At 24.7% G+C, this 21783-nt stretch overlaps 2 protein-coding genes across 10 annotated transcripts in view; one reads left to right on the top strand and one right to left on the bottom strand.

Annotated features, from left to right (window-relative positions):
* The window catches only part of LOC127286158 (ras-related protein Rab-37), a 293485-nt gene that overhangs the window by 201102 nt on the left and 70600 nt on the right, over nt 1-21783 (bottom strand). The gene's annotated exons all lie outside the window — the stretch shown is intronic.
* LOC127286163 (TBC1 domain family member 9) lies at nt 335-15720 on the top strand. 2 transcript variants are annotated; one of them, XM_051312508.1, is made up of 17 exons: nt 335-622; nt 2080-2246; nt 2728-2904; nt 3836-3929; nt 4032-4221; nt 4770-4846; nt 4965-5021; nt 7510-7714; nt 9036-9235; nt 9543-10033; nt 10193-10524; nt 12839-12994; nt 13104-13478; nt 13598-13763; nt 13882-14214; nt 14446-14567; nt 14754-15720. In XM_051312508.1, the coding sequence occupies exons 1-17, from the start codon at nt 579-581 to the stop codon at nt 14964-14966; spliced, it is 3399 nt and encodes a 1132-aa protein (XP_051168465.1). In that variant the 5' UTR covers nt 335-578; the 3' UTR covers nt 14967-15720. The 2 variants fall into 2 exon arrangements, with proteins under 2 accessions (XP_051168465.1, XP_051168463.1); XM_051312506.1 differs by having other exon boundaries at nt 336-622; nt 3833-3929; nt 14754-15719.

The following is a 21783-nucleotide window of genomic DNA, read 5'->3' as shown; positions in this document are numbered from 1 at the left end:
GTTTTCAATCTGACAAATATTTTCTAATATTTATTTCCAAAATTATGTTTAATTTACAATTATTTTATTTAATGGAGTTTAATTAACACAATTAACATTGATATTAATTTTTACATAAAAAAAATTAATAAAAATTAAATTAATTTATTAATACATTTTATTAATTAATTATTTCAAAATAAGCGCGTGATGCTTTGACCAATCAGGTGATTTCAACTCAAATATAAACATTGCCGATACAAAAGTCCCTGGAAATTAGGGAATTTTTTGTAATAAATTTAGGGATTTTTGTATTTCTTCATTTGTCTTACCTGGAATTTGGGAAAGGGTCATAAAAAAAACATATATATATATACAAAAAATTATTGTCTGCTATTTACTTTTTGACTCTCTAAATTGCCGTCGACAGTTTTTCCCCCTCTCCGTCCCTTAAAAAAATAAATAAAAATAAAACAAAGTAACTGTTTGGAATTTTTTTTAAATTCTTTTTTTTTCCACAACAACATACCTCTGAAGTGTCATGATTTGTTAGTGTTATCGTTGCCATATGCACTGGATCATTTTTATTGGAGACCAGAATGTGGGTGAAGCCAGAGGAAGTTCTGCTTGCCAATGCTTTCTGGTAAAAAAAAAAAAGAAATTATTTTTCTATATATATTTTCAAAGACAAATAAAAAAATGAATGAACCTCCATTGTTTACATAGAAAAAATGTCAAAAAGAAAAAGACAAAAAAAAAAAAATTGATCGTCACTTGATTCATATCAAGTCGCGCGACAATAATTATAGTATTTTTTTTTTGTAGATTTTTATTTTGCAATATATAATAATAGTAAATCTTTGAAAATTGACTATGATTTTCTCGTTTATCTGTAATTGGTTCATGTGACGTGTTTGTTATCTCTTTCAATTACCAGTGACATTTTGTCGGTGCGTTAATTATAAAGGAATTTGTGTATTGTTTTTTTTTTACTCTTAATTTTGCGCGGCGAAAAAAATACAAATTTTGATTGTTTATCTTTATTTTTTCCCTCAACTTATTCAGAACGAAAAATATTTTTAAAAATTGAAATTTTATTTGTTTTTTTTTTCAAAAAGGAATTTTTATTCATTCTTTATTTTTTTCTTCTCAAGTTACCTATTAAAAACGAAAAATGTTATTAAAAAAAAAAAAATAGAAATTTTATTGTTCCTTAATTTGTTTCTCAATTTATTAAGAAGGAAAAATTTTATTAAAAAAATAGGAATTTTATTGTTTTAAAAATTTTTTTTTCTTAAATTTATTAATTAATAATAAATAATAAATAAGAACAATAAAATTGTTATTAAAAAAAAAACATATTTTTTCAGTTAATAGTTGACTAAAATTTCCTGTTATTAAAAATCCATTTAGTAATTAATTATTTTTATATATTTTTTACTTTAAAATAATAATTATTAAATAATTGATTAAAAATTATTTTTATTATTATTAGCAATTATTATTTAATTGACAATAAATAATTAATTACTAAATATTAATATAGTAATTAATTAATAAAGAATTATTTGAAAATTATTATTGCAAAATGCTTTTTTTTGAGAAATAATATCAAAAAATTAATTCCGCATTCAATGATAAAATATTTTTTGCGCGGCGAAAAAAAATACAAATTTTTATTGTTTTCTTTCATTTTTTTTTCATTAATTTATTAAGAACGAAAAATATTACTAAAAAAAAAATGGAACTTTATTGATTTCTTTAATTTTTTTTCTCATTTTATTGAGAACGAAAAAAAAATTATTATTAAAAAAAATATAAATTTTCAATTAATTATCTACGATTAAAATTTCTGGTTATTTAAAAAATCATTTAATAATTAATTAATAGTTAACAATTATTAATAATTAATTAGTTAATGATTAATTATTTAATTCGTAAATACTAATTTAATAAGTAATTAATAATTATTTAAAAACAGTTATTGAATTATTTGAAATTATATAATTGTTTACATGGAATAATTATAGAATTTAATTATAATTAATAACAATATATGAAAATATAATTTTTATATATAATTGAAAATAAAAATTTCAGGGTAACCGAACAGGAAAGTGTTTATTTTGTTCTGCAACGACGAAAGGGTCATGGTAAAACAAAGGGACTCACTTCAATTTTGGTGGGAACATTGGATAGTGTTTTCGATACAAAACCACCGCCTTTTCGTATTCTTCATCAAACACCGTCTTCCGAAGTTTATTGGGGCAAGAAAATTTATTATTTATTTACAATTTTTTTGAGGCCAAAAAAAAGAAAATTCTTTTTCCCCTAAATTTATATTGGTGCCAGAAAAAATACTTTTTATTTCAATATTTTTGTGGCAAAAAAATTTTTTATTACCCTTAATTTTATATTGGGGCAAAAAATAATTTATTTCAATATTTTTTGGACAAACCAAAAAATTACCATAATTTATAAAACGGAATTTCTGGTGAAAAAGAAATTTTTCTTTACCAAAAACGAAATATTTTTTTTTTGTTTTTTTTTTTAATTTAAGAAATATCTTTTATACTTAGTTTTTTTTTTTTTGATAAAAAGAATATTTTTTTTTGAAATCTCTTATTTATTATTAGAAAATATTTTGTTGAAAAATTTTTTGTATAAAAAGTAGTTTTCTAAAACATGTATTTCTTTTGTTTTTTTCTTTTATTTGCAAAAAAATAAATTTGTTTTATTTTTTTATAGTGGTCGCATGTTCGTTGACGAGAGATGAAATTGTACAAGATTGGAAATGGCTTCATGAAAATTTAATGGACACTTTGAAATCATTTGAAAATAGCGAGGATGATATAACAGAATTTGTATGCTGTAAAGTACAGTCGATTATTGCAAATAAAGTGCCGGATTGTCAATTTGCAGACGGTAAACATTTTTGTGTTTGCACTTTAAAAATGGATACTGATCACTAAACTACTGAAGATTATATTTATTTTTAATAATTTGTCTTTATTTTTATTTTTATTTATTTCAATTTTTAATTTTCTTCTCCATTTTTTAAATTAAAATATTGTATTTTTTATTTTCTTCTTTATTTTTAATATAAAATATTATATTTTTAATTTTTCTATTTTTAATTTTATTTTCTTCTAAATTTTTATTTCAATTACTTGTATATTTATATTTGGAGATGTATTTTATTTCTTCATTTTATTTTTATTTTCTATTATTTTACTTTCTTTGATTTTTCTTCTTTTTCTTCTTTCTTTTTAATTTAAAAAATTTCTTTTTTTTAATTATTGAATTACAATATTTTTAAAAATTTTTTTACCTTCTTGTTGTTTGTTTATTTTATTTTTTTATTTTGACTATCCATTTTTTTATTTTCTTTATATTTATTTTCATATTTTAATCATATTTTTATTTATTTATTTAAAGTACCTACGGGCAAAATCCAAATTTTTATATGGATTAAATATTTTTTTGTTTATTAATTTTATTTCTTATTCTTTCGTTCTTTTCTATACAACGACTGAAAGTATCAACAATACTTTTTGTAAATATTTTTTATTTTTATTTTTTTTGTAAATATTTTCAATTTATTAAATTATAAATGTTGATTTGTTAAAAAGATTTTCTTCATTTCTACTTGGAAAAAAATATATTTCTTCGTCATATTTAATTTTTCATTTTTTTTATCAATTTCTTCTTTTATTTCTGCTCCTTGAATTTTTGTTTTGTTTTGTTTTTACTCTTCTAATTGTTTTTCTATTTTTATTTTTCAGACTGAAAGACGTAAATTGTTTTTAAAAAAATGGGTAATTTTAAAAATTAATTTTCTTTTTTCTTCCAGAAGATGACCCACAGACATTTAAGACAGCTTCATTTAAATTCCATCGACTTTTTAATCTTCCAGTAGACGATAAACTTGTAAATTATTATTCCTGCAGGTTAGTCTCAACTATATATTTATATTATAAATAAATAAATATCTATTTTTTAATCATTTTTTTCCAAATTAAATATTATGATTTTGATCAAATTTTTTTTAGTTATTGGAAATCACGATTACCGAGGCAAGGATGGCTTTATTTGTCAGTGAATCATATGTGTTTTTATGCTTATATATTGGCAAAAGAAACAAAATTAATAATCAGATGGGCGGATATTGTTGAGTTGGATAAAACAAATTCGCTTGTATTTCCAGATAGCATTCGAGTTGTAACACGAGATTCAAAAGAGGTAAGTGTAAAAAAAAGAGAAAAAAAATCGTTTTATGTATTAATTAATTTATTTATTTTAATCCATTTATTTTAAAACTTCTTAATTTTGTGTCATTTTTACCCCATGATTAGAGCTATATTACCCCAATTAAAAAGTTGTAATGTCTATGTCATTTTATCTCTATTTAAATAAACTTCTACTTCTTTGTGTTACTTTTACCCCAAACTAGTTTTATTTTTTCTAAATCTGATAAAAATCTAATATTTATTTAATTTCAACAACTATTTATCTAAAAATAGAAGTCTTATTTTTGTGTTACTTTTGCCCCACAAGAGTTTTATTTTTTCTCAATCTAATCAAAATAACATCTATTATTTTTATTTTGTCTACTTTTGTATTTTGTAATTTTTTTTTAGTATTTGTGTCTAATTATTTTTGTATCTTTTTACCCCATGCTTTTTTTTAATATACGTATATATCTTAAAGTTTGCCTATTTTGAACCAAAGCGTGTGACATATTGCCCCACATAATTAAAAAGAAATTATACTGAAGTATTTTTTTTCAGCATTATTTTTCAATGTTCCTTCATAAATCCGAAACTTATTCTCTAATGGAACAATTGACAAACATTGCAATGAAACGGTGAGAACTTTTCCAATATATATTTTTATAAAAATACAACAATTTTTTGAAATAATAATTTATTATATATTAATTAATAATTAATTACTTTAACAATCGTAATTTGTCGTCATTTCAGATTAATTGACGAAAAAAGTGGTTTCAATCAAGACAGAGAACTTCTAAATAAGTTAAGGTACTTGCAATTGAAAATTGGTTAAATAATTTTTAAAATACCAGTGCCGTATCTAGAAATTTAAAAAAAAACGGGGTGGGTGTAGTAATTTTATGATTTTTATAAAAAGAAAAAAAAATTTTTCATTGAAATATTATACTAACTCGTTGTGAGTCAAAAATTTTCAAAACTTAAAAAATTTAATTAATTAAATTAATTTTTTATTTATTTTAAATATAATTTTTAAGTTTCAAATTTCGGGACAGATGATCATATGTTTTAAAAATCATTAGTTGGAATTTTTATTTTACACGCCTCGGTTCGACTTAAAGGCACAAAAAAAGTCGATTTATATTCCAAAAAAAGTCAAGAAAGTCGATTTTTTTTATTTTAACAAAAAAATTTTACAGATCTTTAAATAACTTTTTTTTTTAAATAATAATAATTTTGGAAGGATTAAAGTTGAAATTTTTAGAAATAATTGAATTTCAAAATATATTGTTAATTTTTAAACAATATTAAAATTTTATAGAACTAAAAATAATTTATCAAATAATTTTAGATAACATTTTTTAAAAGTAATTACTTTCAAAGATTTACAATTGAGATTTTTGAAATTAATTGAACTTCAAGTGATTTTTAATTAAAAATTTTTGATGATTTATTTATTTATTTATTTGATACAAACGGACAATAACAACTTTGCCCAATCGTACAAAGTACTAATGAACATAAAAGGAAATAACAATAATCAATTGGCCGCATTAATATTATTGACGTCGTTATTGATTTCACTAAAAAATTTATTACAAATTGCGGACAAAAATACAATATTTTGAAAACCATTTTTAATTGAAAAATTGTTTCAAATAGTTAAATTTTCGAAGAATATTATAAAAATAGTTAAAAATAATTCAGAGTTATAATTGAAATTATTAAATTTCAAAAAATTTTCGATGGAAAAGTTTAGAAATAATAAAAGTTTAGAAGCTTTTAAATTCAAATTTAAAAAAAAAATGAATTTTAATTGAAATTTTGGTTAATAATTTAATTTTAGTTGATTTTTGTTTAAAAATTTTGATAATAATTAATTTTGAATTGAAATTTTGTATAATTGAATTTTAATTAATTTTAAATTGAAAATTTGAAAAATAATTGAATTTTAGTTTGCTTTTGAATTGAAATTTTGAAAATAATTGAATTTTAATTGATTTTGAATTGAAATTTTGTGTAATAATTGAATTTTAGTTGATTGTGAATTAAAATTTTTGGAAAATAATCGAATTTTAAATGAAATTTTGGATATTAATTTAATTTTAGTTGATTTTTGATTGAAAATTTTGATAATAATTAATTTTGAATTGGAATTTTAAGAATAATTGAATTTTAATTGATTTTGAATTGAAATTTTGGGTAATAATTGAATTTGAGTTGCTTTGAATTGAAATTTTGGAAAATAATTGAATTTGAATTGAAATTTTGGATAATAATTGAATTTTAATTGATTTTGAATTGAAATTTTGGGTAATAATTGAATTTGAGTTGCTTTGAATTGAAATTTTGGAAAATAATTGAATTTGAATTGAAATTTTGGATAATAATTGAATTTTAATTGATTTTGAATTGAAATTTTGTGTAATAATTGAATTTTAGTTGATTTTGAATTAAAATTTTGGAAAATAATCGAAATTTAATTGAAATTTTGGATAATATTTTAATTTTAGTTGATTTTTGATTGAAAATTTTGATAATTAATTTTAAATTGAAATTTTTGAGAATAATTGAATTTTAGTTTGCTTTTGAATTGAAAATTTTGAAAATAATTGAATTTTATTTGATTTTGAATTAAAAATTTTTGGTAACTTTATTTTATATATTTTTTTAAATTATAAACAATTGATAAATTTCATAAAAATTTTAATTGAAAAATAATTTGATATAATTGAATTTGTGATGAATTTCATTAAAATTATTAAAAATAATTAATTTATTGAAGAATTTTAGTTAAAAATTTATTAAATAATTGAAATAAAGAAGATCTGAAGAAGATTTGCATTTTATATTAAAAAAAAATATTTTATTTAAAAATTTGTTTAAAAAATGTAAAAAAAAGTCGGAAATATTCGTAAAAATCGTATAATCTGAGGCCTGATTTTATGAAATTTAATTTTTCATAATTATTTTTGAGCCGAATTTGTATTTTTTCGAATTAGAGTTTTGCAGAATTTTCATTAAAACGATTTTCTACTAATTCGAACAAATACAAATTCGGCTCAAAAATAATTATGACAAATGAAATTCCATAAAATAAAAATTCTAACTAATGATTTTTAGAACATATTCATGCATCCCAAAATTTCAATAATGTTAAATAACTTTTTTTTTTACTTCTACTTTTTTACATTCTCATCATAATTAGAAGATATAATTTCCTATTTATCCAACGGTTGAAGATAATAAAATATTAATAAATAAAAGTTTCTAAAAGTAATTTTTATTTTTTGAGCAGCAAAAATGTGCCTAAAAAGCCATCATTTCTAAAGAGGGACCTAGACGCAAGGGCCCATTCGGAGGCCTATAGATTGCAATTTCGATTGCCAGGAAACGAAAAATTAGATGGTTGTGTGGATGCAACTTTATGGACACCCTACAACAAGAGACACATCTGGGGCAAAATATTTCTATCACAGAATTATCTTTGCTTCGAAAGTAGAGTGAGTTTTTGTTTTTAAATATAATTTACTGATTTCTTATCATTAATCAATATATTTTAAAATTCATCATATTTTTTCTTTTGAAAATTACAATTGTCTTTCGAAATTTTCATTGATCAATACTCTAAATTTATTAATAATACTTTAAATTAGTTAATTCAGATCTCGGATTATACGACTTTTTCGATTATTTACGACTTTTTTTTACTTATTTTAATAAAATGCGACTTTTTCGACTTTTTTTTACATTTAAAAAATTTTTTTTAAAAATAAAATACGTTTTTTTTGGTATAAAATGCAGATCTTTTTCAGATCTTCTTTATTTCAATTATTTAACAAATTTTTAACTAAAACTCTTCACTAAATTAATTATTTTTAATAATTTTAATGAAATTCATCACAAATTCAATAAATTCAAATAAAATTACCAAAGATTTTTAATTCAAAGTCACAAATCAATTCAAAATCAAATAAAATTCAATTATTCTCCAAATTTTCAATTCAAAATCAACTAAAATTCAATTATTCTCAAAAATTTCAATTCAAAATTAATTATTATGAAAATTTTCAATAAAAAATCAACTGAAATTGTATTATTGTCTAAAATTTCAATTGAAATTCAATTATTTTCAAAAATTTGAATTTAAAAGCTTCTAAAATTTTCCATCGAAAATTTTTTGAAATTTAATAATTTCAATTACAACTCTCCCGAAATTCAATTATTTTTGACTATTTTTATAATATTCCTTAAAAATTCAACTTTCTAAAACCATTTTGCAATTAAAAATGATTCTCAAATTGTTGTATTTTTGTCCGTAATTTGTAATAAATTTTTTAGTGAAATCATTAAACATTTTTAATTAAAAATCACTTGAAATTCAATTAATTTCAAAAATCTCAATTGTAAATCTTTGAAAATTCAATTACATTTAAAAAATGTTATCTAAAATTGTTTGATAAATTATTTTTAGTTCTATAAAATTTAATTATTGTCTGAAAATTAACAAAATCTTTTGAAATTCAATTATTTCTAAAAATTAAAAAAAATTAATAAAACCTTTAAAAATTATTATTATTTAAAAAATAATTTTATTTAAAAATCTGTAAAATATTTTTATTAAAATAAAAAAAATCGTCTTTTTCGACTTTTTTGAAATTTAAATCGATTAAAACGACTTTTTTTATGCCTTTAAGTCGTTCCGAGGCCTGTTAATTAATAAAATTCTAAATAATCTAAAGTATTAAGAAAATAGTTAATTAGCAAATAACAAATTTTTGCCCTCAACGAAAGGAAATTTTTTCAATTTCTTTTCATATTTAGGTAAAACGTGAAGTGAGTTTGGTAATTCCATTGAGAGATGTGAAACGAACGGAAACAGCAGACAATCAATCATCAAATGCTGCAGTTGATAAATCAATTCTTATCACTACAAATTCTAATTCATTTCTATTTTCACAAATTCTTGACCGGGACTTTGTTATGCAGAAAATTCGTGAATTACTGGGAAAGACGTGTCAGCCGTAAGTTTTTCATTTATTTTTATTATTAACAGTTATTAAATCATCTGTTATGTCCGAAAGAGACAAGAAAATTTAATTCCTAATAAACGAAATAAAATTTTATTTTTCTTAATTTTAAATTAATAATTAATTCTTCAATTTCGATTACTAAATCTCATTGTCTGAAAAATTTGCTAAATAAAAAAGTGTATTTATCGCAAGTGTCTTTTTATTTAAAAAAAAATTCTTTAATTTAATCCTTAAAAGCCTTGTAAAATTTTATTTCAATGACTTTGTTATTTAATTTCATGTTACAATAAAAATTCAGAGTTTCCGCGGTGCTTGTGAGGCCAACAACGTCAAGTGGCTCTACAGTGACGATTGAAGAGATGCCAGTGGAAATTTGGAGTTGTCAACCACCGTTGATGACTCTATTTAAGGCGCCATTAAGTGCAGAGGCAGCGATTAAACAACAGGCAAAGGAAAAACAATGGGAACTTCATTTCGCTGAATATGGCAGAGGAGTCACTCTATATCGCACCGTGGAAACGGCAAAACTTGTCATTCAAGGTGTACCACAAGCTCTTCGTGGCGAAGTTTGGCTAACATTCTCCGGTGCAATCAATGAAATGGCGATGAATCCAGGTCTCTATAAATCACTCGTTGATCAATCATTGGGAAAATCATGTCAAGCCAATGATGAGATTGAACGTGATCTGCATAGATCACTACCTGAACATCCGGCATTTCAATCGGACACTGGAATCAGCGCTTTACGACGTGTACTCTCTGCGTACGCCTGGAGGAATCCACAAATTGGTAATTATTATTTTTATTTTGAATTTAATTTGTTTCATTTGTTGTTTGTGCTAAATTTACATAGATTTTGATACTTGAATCGGTTGAATAGTATTTACGCTGCTTACTTACAATTTCTATTGTAATTGCATTTCATTCTGTTTTCTTTTTCGTGTACAGGATATTGCCAGGCTATGAACATTGTAGCGTCGGTACTTTTAATTTATTGCCCAGAAGAAGCGGCATTCTGGCAATTGTGTATTGTTTGCGAATCACTATTACCCGATTACTATGATCGAAGAGTTGTGGGCGCTCTCGTTGATCAGGGCCTTCTCGAGGAACTTGCCGCTGAATATCTACCAACGTTGCACGCTCGACTCCAAGAATTGGGACTTATACGCGTTATTTCCTTATCTTGGTTCCTGACAATTTTCCTCAGCGTTATGCCGACAAGTAGCGCAGTGAATATTATGGATTGCTTCTTTTATGATGGAGCGAAAGTGATTTTCCAGGTTAGTTTAAAAAAAAAAACGTAAAGTTTCGTTTTTTTAGAATGCTTTTATTGGAAATTGGTTTTTTCGGTGCATCATAAAACCTTTTTTGAATCTTCATGAAACTTTATAGAAACTTTAGTAAAATTTTTAGAAATTTCATAATACTTTCTAGAAATTTCATTAAAACTTTTAAAAAAACTTCATAGAACTTTCAAGATAATTTATAAAAATTTTACAGAAATAGATGGAAATTTATTGAACTTTCTAAAAATTTATAGAATTTTCTAGAATTACATAAAATTTTCAAGAAATTTATAAGAATTTTCCACAAAATTAGTAGAATTTTCTAGAAAAGCTATAGAAATTTATAGAAATTTAAAGAATTTTCTACAAAATTAATAAAAGGTTGTAGAAAATTTATAGAACTTTCTAGAAATTTATAGAATTTTCTAAAAACTTATAGAATTTTGTAGAAATTAATAGAATTTAAAGAATTTTCTACAAAATTAATAGAAGTTTGTAGAAATTTATAGAATATATAGAATTTTCTAGAAAATTTATAGAACTTTGTAGAAATTTATCGAACTCACTAGAAATTTTATATATTTATTTATTTATTGAAATTATACGGGTAAAGCACATTCGTACAATATACTATAGAGATACATTGAATGTGGTTTGTATATTAATTCGCAGCGTTGTTGTTAAGGTCATTGAAAATCAAAATTCGCCATTAATAAAATAATAATAATAATTTTATACAACTTTCTAGAAAATTTTTAGAACTATCTAGAAATTTATAGAATTTTCTAGAATTAGATAAAATTTTCAAGAAATTTATAGAAATTTATAGAAATTTATAGAATTTTGTAGAAATTAATAGAATATATAGAATTTTTTAGGAAATTTATAGAACTTTGTAGAAATTTAAAGAATTCTCTAGAAATTTTACAAAACTTTCTAAAAAATTTATAGAATTTTATAGAAATTTAATGAATTTTCTATAAAATTAAATAAAGTTTGTAAAAAATTTATAGAACTTTATAGAAATTTTGTAGAATTTTCTAAAAATTTATAGAATTTTGTAGAAATTTATAGAATATATATAATTTTCTAGAAAATTTATAGAACTTTCTAGAAATTTATAGAAATTTCTACAAAATCATAGAATTTTCTAGAATTACATTAAATTTTAAACTTTGTAGAATTTTATAGAGGTCTCTAGAAATTTTATAGAACTTTCTAGAAATTTTGTAGAATTTTCTAAAAATTTATTGAATTTTGTAGAAATTTTATAGAACTTTTTAGAAAATTTATAGAAATTTCTACAAAATTATAGAATTTTCTAGAATTACATTTAATTTTCAAAAAATTTATAGAATTTTCCACAAAATTAATAGAACTTTCTAGAAAATCTATAGAAATCTGTAGAAATTTAAAGAATTTTCTACAAAATTAATAAAGGGCTGTAGAAAATTTATAGAACTTTCTAGAAATTTATAGAATTTTCTAAAGATTTATAGAACTTTGTAGAAATTATAGAACTTTATAGAAATTTAAATAATTTTCTATAAAATTAATAAAAGTTTGTAAAAAATTTATAGAACTTTCTAGAAATTTTGTAGAATTTTCTAAAAATTTATAGAATTTTGTAGAAATTTTATAGAAATTTCTACAAAATTAATAGAAATTTGTAGAAAAGTTATAGAACTTTCTAGAGTTTTGTAGAACTTTATAGAAATTAATAGAATTTATAGAATATATAGAATTTTCTAGAAAATTTATAGATCTATCTAGAAATTTATAGAATTTTTTAAAAATTTATAGAACTTTCTAGAAATTTTATGAAACTTTCTAAAAAATTTATAGAATTTTATAGAAACAGTTATTAATTCAAATTCAATCAAAAAGATCATGAGTGTTTCGAGTATTTTTTGAAATTGATTTTTTTTATGATTAAAAGAAATTAATTTGTAAAAGCATTCAAAATTGAAAGAATTCATCCATTGTAAAATTTCAACTTTTGATTGTTTTTACAAATTAATTTCTTTTGAACATAAAAAAAACAATTTCAAAAAATACTCAGAACAGTCATGATCTTTTTGATTGGATTTGAATTAAAAACTGTTTGAAATGATATAATAATTTGTTAAACATAAATTCAATTTTTGAAAAAATTAAATTTTTTATATTATTTTTTTTTTTTTCTCTTAGAGAAATATTTAAAGAATACGTCTATATATAAGAGGGTAATAGGGATAGAAAGATGGAAATTGAATTGTTCTTTTTTCAATAAGTAAAAATAATTCACCTTTTCTCTATTCACTTATAGATCGCGTTAATGGTTCTCGAGTGGAATCAGGAGAAATTACTCAATTGTCGTGATGACGGTGAAGCAATGCAATTACTAACCGATTATTTAGGAGGAGTATTCAACGATGAAGGACCAGTATTACCAAAACCAGTGGACAGCGGCACTCCAAATCGGGTACGAATATTATTTATTGAAAATAAATTCTTTCAAAAAACTAGAGAGAAAATTTTACTCTTAAACGCAAATTTAAACAAATTTTAATGATAAAATTCATTATTCACAGAGTATTTCCGTACAGACGCTAATTTTTGAAGCCTATTCGCGATATGGTTCGTTGACAATAGGTGGTATCGAGAGATTACGTTTAAAACATAGATTAAAAGTTGTTCAAAGTCTAGAGGATGGGATTGAGAAGAATGTGATTAGAAGTGTAATCAATGATAAATATATGACACTTGAGGAACTTCAGGAATTATTGTCATTAGTGAGAGAGGAATTGATGAGCCAACGAAAAACTGAACCCGATCGTTATGATCCAACGCAACCGCCCTATGAGGCTTATAAAATTGATTACGAACTTTTTAGAATATTATTTGGTGGCCTATCGCCATGGGGCAAATGTTCGCAGGCTGAATCACTCTCCGCAAGATTGTTTCGAGTAAGAAAGATTGTTTTCAATTTTTTTTTTTTTTTTTTTTTTTTTAAATTAGAAAACCAAAAAATGTTGCAAAAAATTCGAAAATTTGATTATTTTAATTCAATATTGTAATTTTTCAGCTGATGGATCGTAATCGCGATGGACAGTTAAATTTTCGTGAAGTAGTGCAAGCAATTGGACTCACTGCAACCGCTGATCAAACTCAACGATTAAAATTGCTTTATACTCTTCATTTGCCGCCACTATTGTCGCCAGTAGATTTTGAATCGCCGACACATTCGTCAGGTAGAAATTGAAAAAAAAAATTCACTTTCAAAATAATTAAATTAGATTAATTAGTCTTCAAATATTTTCGTTTATTTTCTTTGTTTATTTATTTTATTATTTTAATTTTTCGTTGAAGATGGCGCAGAAGTTGCAGCGGAGGCAACGGATTTTTTCGATAGTATGGAAAAAAGTGCCGCGGCATCTTTGGAACTTCCGCTAACAATTGCTGATGAATTGGCATCCAGTGAATTGTCACGATCGACAAGTTGCAATAGTCAAGCCGATCAATCGTGGGAGGTGCAAAGTATGGGCAGTTTTCGTTCAATGATCGCGTCAAAAGATGGTTTTCTCGATTTGAAAACAGTGCCAAAAATGTCGCAACGACATTTTATTGCAATGATGAAGACATTATATGAAATGTTTCACGCTCAACCCGATGAAGCCGATACAATTTGCCTCGCTAGAATTGGTAAGAGTTTTGAAAGAATTTTATTTTTTCCTGTAGAATTTATATTTTTTTAGATATTATTTTTTTTTTTTTAATTATAATTGTATTTTAAAATACTGAAAAAGTTACATCTTATTAAAATAAGTTGAAGTTTTGAAAAAAATAGTCATTCGAGGCTTATGATATTACAAATGCTTCCTTCATGAGTTGAAATAAAAGAAAAATTTTAATTTTTTATAAATTACTTTGCAGAAGCCTTATTACTTCAACTCGGCGATGTTGGCAAAAAATTCCAATTGGATCGAGAAGAATCCGATGACAGTTTACTTGTAACTACTTCAATTGCCGCTCAATCGTCATCGCCAATCGCAAGGGTAAATTACTTACATTAAATTAGTAAAATTATTAAAAAAAAAGAAAATCTAAAAAATGTTAAGATTAACGAGAAATTAGAACTTAAAAAGATACAAAAAGCTTCCTCGGGAGGAGAGAAAGCAAAAAAAAAATTTAAGAATCTAATTTTTTTACAGTAAAAAAAATGGAATATATTTTTTTTTCAGTCGCCCGACAGCAATGGAAATCCCTCATGCCTTCCATCGTCAATGGATCCCGAATGGTCTATCACTGTGGAACAATTTTTAGCATCCGCATTAACTGGACAGTCGATTGTTGATTTTTTCAGTAAACGTGTCAATTTAATTGACGCAATACAAGTTCTTCGTAATCGTCGTTTTAACAGCGTTCATTCACTATCCGAGACATTTAACGTATGACGTTCGTTGCGCGGTGGTGACGATAATAATGAACCGTTTGAATGCACAGTTCATAAGACTGGAGATTAAAAAAAAAAAAGTAAAACAAATTTCTTTTTTACCTTTTAAAAAATATTACAAAAACTAAAAGAAAAAAATAATATCAATTTACCAACAAAAAAGGATTATTGGCAAACAAAAAAAAGAGAAAAATCCTTTTTCTTGTTTTATATATATAAAAAAAGTAAGGCCTCGATAAAAGAAAATTGTAAATTGGCTAATTCATTTCCAAAATTTTTCTTTCTTTTATGTTCTTTTTTTGTTGATTTTTCACTGAAAAAAAAGTTTATTTTTAACACTCAATTTTAATGTATGGAACAATTTTTTTTTTTATCTATTTTTAAAGAATATTTTTTATTAACTTCTCATTTAAATAGAAATAATTTTTAATTCACATTTTTTTTTATAAATTTTTCTTTTTTTCATTATTAAAATTGAAATTTTTTTTCTTTACTATATGTAAAACATTAATTTTACAATTATAATTTTTCTCTACTCTTAATTATACACAATTTTAGTTTTTTTTCCCCTTGGGGGAAAAAAATAGTTGTTTTATTTTTATGAATTATTATGCAAAAAAGTTAAAAATTTATTTTGAAAATATTTTTCTGATAATTGTTCGTTTTAAGCGACAATATTTATAGTGTTTTCTTATTGAAACTCTATTTTATATAGATCAATTTTTATTTTTCTAAGAGTTGCGCGTATTTCTATATATATATATATATATATATATTATTGATATAAATACTTCCCGTGCAAAAACATTGAAAAAAATTGTATTATACTTGTATATATAAAAAAAAATCATTAAATTCCTAAACGTTGTTATTGTATTAATACTTAAAAAAAATATACAAATAAAAGCATAAAAAAATAGAGGTTTATTTTCTGGATTTCTGTTTACTAATTTATATTTTTTTTACCAAGAAAAGAATTTTTTAAATAATTTCTCCAAAATAAAAATTACCCTTAGTAGGAATTTAATTCTAATGCAAATTCCATTAAACAAATTTCGTTAAATAATTATAATTTGTAAAGAAGCGAATAATAACCATTATTTCATGAACAAAATATAATTCATTTAAAAAATTTTTTAAATAAGAGAATTTTTTTTTTTAGAAATCTGTCCTACTCAATTAAAATTTTTAAAATTAATCTTAATTCGATTCCAGCCCTCGGATCGACTTAAAGGCACAAAAAAAGTCGTTTTAGTCGATTTATATTCCAAAAAAAGTCGAAAAAGTCAATTTTTTTTATTTTATCAAAAATATTTTAGATTTAAAAAAAAAAAAATTTTTTTAAATAATACTTTTGGAAGGGTTTAAAGTTGAAAGTTTTAGAAATAATTGAATTTTAAAAGATTTTGTTAATTTTCAGACAATAATTAAATTTTACAAAACTAAAAATAGTTTATCAAATAATTTCAGATAACATTTTTTAAATGTAATTGAATTTTCAAAAATTTACAATTGAGATTTTTAAAATTAATTGAACTTCAAGTGATTTTTAATTAACAATTTTTGATGATTTCACTAAAAAATTTATTAGAAATTGCAGACAAAAATACAATAATTTGAAAACCATTTTTAATTGAAAAATGGTTTCAGATAGTTGAATTTTCAAAGAATATTATAAAAATAGTTTTAATCAAGTACAGGATGACAGAAATTACCACCCATAAGTCAACCACAATCACAAAAAAATTTTTTTAAAAATTCAATTTTTCTTAGACAGACTATTTTATTGCAATGTCTTGCACAAAATACACCTAAAAGTGTAGAAAAAAATTGACAGCCCAATACAAGTAAAAGGAACCCTTATGGTTTCACTCATGTCCGTCCACAAATAACTGTCCCCCCTCTAAAATCTGTCCATTTTAACCGATTTGGCTCAAACTTGATATACATACGTATTTTCGCGAGTAGATTAAAGGAATATTATAGCGAACCCGATTGGAATTAAATTTAATATAGTTATAGTTCAAAAACTCGAAATTTCGGGGAAAAAAATGTCCCCCTCTTAACTTTTACAGATTTGGAGATAAAAAGATGAAACTTGGTACACATATTTCATTTCACGTGTTTTAATGAAAAATATAGCTAACCTTTTTCAAATTGACTTATATATGGCTTCGCAACAAAAACTCAAAAATCCTGAAAAAGGCTCAAAATTCTTTTTTATCTTAACTTCAATAATTTTTTAGCCAACCATCTCAAACTTTGTATATCTACCTATATTACAAAAAGATATCGCCGCCAACGCCGCCGCCGCTGTTCCAAGACTCTGAATATAGCCGCAAGTCACGAGAAGGAGGATAGGAGAGAAGGGAGGGGGACTTGCGGCTATATTCAGAGTCTTGAAACGATCTTAACCTTTAAATTTAGGGTGGGAGAGGGGAAGAGAGGAGGGGGGATAGGGGTTGGGGCGCGAAGCCGCTGCCGCCGCTATTCCAAGACTCTGAATATAGCCGCAAGTCAAGAGAAGGGGAGTAGAAGAAAAGGGAGGGGGGACTTACGGCTATATTCAGAGTCTTGAAACGATCTTATCCTTTAAATTTGGGGTGGGGGGAGGGCAAAGGAGGGGAAGAGAGGAGGGGGGATGGGGGTTGGCGCGCGAAGCGCGCAGGGGGCGTAGCCCCCTAGTATACATATATATATATGTATATATTTACAAGCGAATTGAAAAAAATTATAGGTAAATTATTTTTTTTAATACACACTGGAACCTCCGAACTTTAGACTGCTCGGTCATGGTGTCTAAAGTTCGGAGTGGACACCTTGACGCCTGAAAATATAAACACTTAGGGCCGTATGGTTCATGAAAGCTAAGTGGCGCTCGATACGTATTTAAAAATTGATATTTTTTAGCACATAATTAATGTATTTTTACATGATTATTTTTTAAATAAATAAGTTAAATGTACTTTCGATTTCTATTCATTTTCAAAATTTAATACAAAAAAACAAGGCCACAAAACAGAACACTTTACATCGACGCTACTGCTTCTGACTTAAAGTCCGCCTTTACTTTCCTCCGACATCTCTCCCTGCCTCGCCCATACTTGATGTCAACACAGTCTAAACTTCATAAAGTTTTTTTTTGAAATTTTCGTGATATGCATTTGGAATTTGTTTTGTGTGCTGAACACTATCACGTGTTCCAAAATTGTGTATCACGCCAGGATATTGAAAAAAGTGGGAGTAAACACACAAAAAAAAACCTAATCATGTTCAGCACACAAAAATACATTGGAAACCACTGTGATATTTAAAGCAACCTGGTACACCTGTGTTACTAACCCTGGAAACTCCCGAGAGACAAGTTTCAAAGAAACCTATCAATTTTTTGAAACGCAAACTTAAAACAAGGATATTTCATACAAAAATTTATACTTTTAAAAGTTTTAAATTGCAAATTGTTCAGGGAGATATGACCTTTCAAATGCATATCACAAAAAACTTCAAACAAAAAATTCTGGGTACCGCGTTATAAAAAATCAAAAAGAATCCTAAAAAAGGCATTTTTTTAATTGTCAAGATCAAATTTCTCAAACACGTCAAAAACGTTAAAAAACCTGTAAAAATCACTATATGCGATCCCAGAAATAAAAATGCTGTTGCACTGTGTTATTTAAAACAATTCACTTATTTCTTTCACCCAAATATTTGATTATTTGATACAAATAAAAATTATTTAATACTAATAAATTATTTTATTAAAACATATAAAAAATATATCGATGAAATAAATATTAATTTGAAACCAAAATAGGGAGTTATTTAAAACTATTAATTTATTTCACACAAATATTTTACCCTTTTTTAAAAAATATAAAAACCTACGCCGAGTTTTGAGTAGGTTAATAATAATTCTAGAGTTCTATAAATTTTATTTCAATAGTTCTGTAGATTAACACAAAAAACATGAAATTGTAAAAATAAAGTGCTAACTTTACCGAGCACTATAATTAAAAAAAAAGAGTTCTGACATATTTTTCCGATAAAAAATACAGAGTTATAGAGTTCTTTTATTAAAAAAATAGTTGTAGAACTCTTAATGGAAATGCCATAACTCTAATTAGAACTCATAAAAAGTTTGATTTTTGATCAAACAATTTTTAAAAATTTCAAAGTTCAGTACATTTCTTGATTTTTAATTTACAGTGGAATTTCATAAAGATAAGTTGTAGAATTTTTAATGAAGATGTTGGAAATTTGGTTAATTTCGTTAAAATTTAAAAAAATTTTGAGGAACTATTTTTTAAAAGGAAAACTCTAGAACTCTTTTTTTATCAAAATTCTTTTCTCCAAAAATTACAGTGCACTGTAAGATAGTACCTTAGCACAGCATGCGTTTTGGTGTCAATCTTTAAAACTTTTGAAATAAAAGTAATAGAACTCTAGAACTATTATTAACTTACTCAGAACCTGACAAAGATTTTTACATTTTTTTGAGAAGGTAGTGCCAACTTTACATGACTGATTTCAGTAATTTGTATTTGATACAAAATAATTATTTTTTTGATACGATAAAATAAAATATTTAGGTCGAGTAAATATTTATTTAGTTCAAATAATTTTTTTGTTAAGCACAGTCTTAAAAGAGTCATAAAAGTAGAAAGGGGCGTTCACAAATAATGTCACGCATTGACGAAAAGGGGGATCTTCACCGAACGTGACACCATATATTTATTCAATAAGAAAATATAGTAAAATAGCGTGACAGGGAGGGGGTAGGGGTAAAAAATCTAAAAAAATTGCGTGACATCATTTGTCAACGCTTTAAAAATAAAATTTCTTCATGCAAAGTGTGAGAAAAATTTTATGGGTATATGAGAAACTTACTTCCTTTAAATGGAACCAACAGCCATGTCTATTACAATTAAGGAAAACTTTATTGCAGTTTCATAATATGCCATAGCGTCCTTTAAATTAAATTGTAAATTTGGACACAATTCAATTATTTTAATCATAACTGCCTTATAAAGACTAGTCGTACGCCTTGTCATGAGAACGAAAATGGCACCAACACTCTAAATAATATTTTCAATGCATTACAGCAATTTTCAAAGAAAATGAAATTTTTTGATAATATTGTTTTATAAACATGTTATAAATAAAATATATTAATATAAAGTACTTCAAAATTGTTAGAAAGAATGACGTCGTTATTTTGATTTTCTATCAATTTCAAAGTATGTTATAATAATGATGTTACAAAGCGGAAAATTAATTAATGTAAAATTATAAATTTTGAGGTTAGAGGAGGCACCAAGCTGCCAGAATTTAAAGTTAATCGAAAGTGTATAGTAAAAGAAACTCTAACTCTGTTTATTTATGTGGGATCGTTTATCTTTTTCAACGTTCCGCCAAACCACCATGTAAAAAAAATTGAAACTATTAGTGAAGGAGGAGAAGAAGGCAAGAGAGAGAAAAAAAACTCTTAAGAGAAATAGATTATAATAGATCATTTATTATAAATCAAGTTTTAATAATAGTACAGTCAAATAAATTGGAAACGATACATGTTTTTATTTACTTTAGGTACTACGCTTAATATTACCGATGTTCGACGTTTACACACTAGTTTTACTATGTCGAAAGCGGGCGAAATAGAAAATAGCGCTCTCGTGCTGTGGGTTCACCAAGTTGGATTGGCGCAGGTACCTCGGGCACAAGCTGGCCAGTTATGCAACGGGAATCTCAATTAATTAATTGCATAATTAATTAAGGTTCCCACACAAATTAGCTTCCACGGGACTCCGCCGATTTGGAGGGTTTAATAGGTTTATCGTCCGCCCAAGTTTTACTAACTAATTTTAACTCGGATTCGACACTCAGACGGGCTAAGTCGCGGCGTTTCCAAGCTCAAGAAACTCTCCGCCAGGTCAGAGCCAGGAAAAGTGTTGCTTAATGAGCTAAGAAAGTAGTAATGCGTTTATGGACTTTTCGCGACATCTCACTCTGGTCTCCGTGGGAACGGAAATGCTACTAGAAACTGACATTTTGTGTATTTATTCTTCCACTAAAATTATAAACCACAGTATATCATTTGATTAATTAATTCACAACTATGGCTTATTTTTTATATTTTAATTTAATGTGATCATACGAATCAAACTTGTATTATTGTAAGTTACAAGTACACACTTATATTGAATATACCCGCAACTCACATTCCTCCGGCATTTTATTGTCAACTGAGAGTTGCAATAAAAGTTTAAATTATTTTGCTTCCTCGTGGAGGAAGCTTTGTAGTCCTTTCGTTTATAAAACCTTTCAAAGTGGCGGAAACAAATTTTTTTCTGTATAGAAACATGTTATATGAGATCCTGATCAATTGTCCGGATGTATGTATGTGTGTATGTGTGTGTGTGGATCTCTTATTTGTTTAGAAGATAACTTTAACAGGTTTTAATGGATTTAGATAAAATTTGGTAGGCTCATTTATCATATTAATATCTCAAATCTGACCAAAGGATTTTGAAAAATACTCCAAAAAAAATTTTATCGTCTTTTTTCCAAAAATTTTTTTTAATCGAAAAAATTTTTAAATAGAAAAATTTAAGGTTATATATAATAAAATCGTATTCCTTACGTCAAGACGAATCGATCAATATATATAAAGTATACATTTGAGGTAAATTTAAAGAATTAATGAAAGTTAAAAAATCAAAAATTCACATTTTGGCTATAATATTTTGCTTTCTCCACGAGGAAGCAAATTTTTTTGCTGATCGTAAAGAGGAAGTAAAATGTTCATGTAATGAACATCT

The sequence above is a fragment of the Leptopilina boulardi genome, unplaced genomic scaffold, assembly GCF_019393585.1.
Source record: "Leptopilina boulardi isolate dan_hultmark-lab unplaced genomic scaffold, ZJU_Lbou_2.1 LbouV2_351, whole genome shotgun sequence".
NCBI lineage: Eukaryota > Metazoa > Arthropoda > Insecta > Hymenoptera > Figitidae > Leptopilina > Leptopilina boulardi.
This window is presented reverse-complemented; position numbering and strand designations above follow the sequence as displayed.

What these genes read in the sequence shown, in the direction of transcription:
- LOC127286163 (XM_051312506.1), top strand. Translation starts at nt 579, where the DNA reads ATGTGGGTGAAGCCAGAGGAAGTTCTGCTTGCCAATGCTTTCTG. An exon ending in TAACACGAGATTCAAAAGAG is followed by an intron (nt 4,222 to 4,769) that starts GTAAGTGTAAAA and finishes ATTTTTTTTCAG; the next exon opens with CATTATTTTTCAATGTTCCT. An exon ending in TCTCCGCAAGATTGTTTCGA is followed by an intron (nt 13,479 to 13,597) that starts GTAAGAAAGATT and finishes GTAATTTTTCAG; the next exon opens with CTGATGGATCGTAATCGCGA.